We start from the raw sequence: 1444 nt of genomic DNA, 5'->3' as shown, positions 1-1444 counted from the left end.
GAGTCCTGGTTCCTGGCCCTGCTCTGGCCCATTGTCCGTGTGTGTCTGGCCGACGGGGCCAGTACAAGTGGTTGGGCTTTTAAGATACGTGGTAAGAGCGCCCCGTTGCTGACGGTGGCTGATCACTGGGCTCTGATAAGTGAGAGCTACAACTTAGGCCAAATCTCCCCGGACGGGACCCGGTGTGCAGGGAGCACTGAGCTAACGTCCACCAAATGCATCCGGACCAGACTGGACACAGTGCTGAGGCCCTGGCCTTCCTCCCCAGCTGGGCTCTCTGGAGTTTTCCGATGGACTGTGCCTACGGTCCCGTTCCTCCTTGTGTCTTCGTGAGGGACGATGACCGGCTGCCCAGAACGGCCCCGCTTTTAGCACGGACAGTCCTGTGTTCCAGGAAATGCCTTGGCACCTGGACAATTGGTCACCCCACCTCTAACAGCAGCCCAGCTTGTCTGAATGGCCTTTAGGGAAATGCAGCGCCCTGGGCCCAGGAAGACATGGCAAGCTCTGGGCCGAGAGTCTGGGCCGCGCTTGCTGAAGGCTTGCTCCCCCCCTCCCACAGGCTTCGTCCCCTACCTGAGCTGCGAGGGCACCTCCAGCGAGGACCACATGTCCCGCTGCCTGCAGGCCTTCCGGGAGAAAACACAGCGCTACAAGGACCAGCAGAAGGAATTCTGCCACGCGGTGGCCATTGCCCCCAAACTGAAGCCCATCTGCCGGGAGGAGACGGTCCTGCGGGCGCTGCACCAGTACTACCAGGAGCACCACCCCCTGCTTCTGGGTACTGGCTCCCCGAAGGCAGCCCCCTTCACCCCTGGGGCCCAACTGCAGGGCCTGGCAGGCCCACGGAGCTGCCTCCGAGCGCTCCAAATGCAGCGCAGCCCAAAGCCCCAGGCGGCAGTGAAAATGGCAAGGCCCAGATTCTTAAAATGAGAAACACCCATTTCCGGGGGAGACAGGTGCAGGTCTGGGGACAGGGTGCTGGGCACCAGGAGCCCCTGAGTGAGACACCACAAAGGTCAGGCCGCTGCTTTCTGGGCCGGCTCTGTGCCAGGCACCATTGTTTCCCACCATCCACAGCAGCCCTGCGAGGGGCGATGCTGTCATTCCCATTTCAGAGACGGGGGAAGTGAGGCTCCGGGAGGGATGTCCCTTGTCTGAGGTCAGACCTGGGTTTGAACGCAGCTCCTCCAGGTCCCAGCTGGGTGGGACAGGGCTTTGCGCTGGTAACCACAGAACCCACTGAGAATAGAATTATGTACCATTAATCATCACAACAGTGATTTGCCCGGGACCATTTTTCAGGGGTAAAGGCTTATAGGGAACGTAATGGACTGATTGTCTTTATTATTATTACTATTGTTTGAGGACTTTCAAGGACACGATTCTTGTGTTTCACAATTGTCTAGGGGGTCCTCAAACTTTTTAAACAGGGGGCCAGTTC

The 1444-nt window shown here is 58.9% G+C and overlaps 1 protein-coding gene across 1 annotated transcript; it reads left to right on the top strand.

The window, feature by feature from the left end:
• The first annotated feature begins 229 nt into the window (after positions 1–229).
• On the top strand, positions 230–1005 carry LOC102244853 (uncharacterized protein C10orf82 homolog). The gene has a single exon (XM_005852976.2). It carries the CDS (start codon positions 457–459, stop codon positions 931–933), a length of 477 nt encoding a protein of 158 aa, XP_005853038.2. The 5' UTR covers positions 230–456; the 3' UTR covers positions 934–1005.
• The last annotated feature ends 439 nt before the right edge of the window (positions 1006–1444 follow it).

The sequence above is a fragment of the Myotis brandtii genome, unplaced genomic scaffold (genome assembly GCF_000412655.1).
Source record: "Myotis brandtii unplaced genomic scaffold, ASM41265v1 C42421024, whole genome shotgun sequence".
Lineage (NCBI taxonomy): Eukaryota > Metazoa > Chordata > Mammalia > Chiroptera > Vespertilionidae > Myotis > Myotis brandtii.
The sequence above is the reverse complement of the archived record's forward strand: the minus strand, read 5'-3'. Positions and strand labels throughout refer to the sequence as shown.

Excerpts from the sequence above, each read along its gene's own strand:
- LOC102244853 (XM_005852976.2), top strand. The coding sequence starts at position 457 with ATGGCCTTTAGGGAAATGCAGCGCCCTGGGCCCAGGAAGACATGGCAA.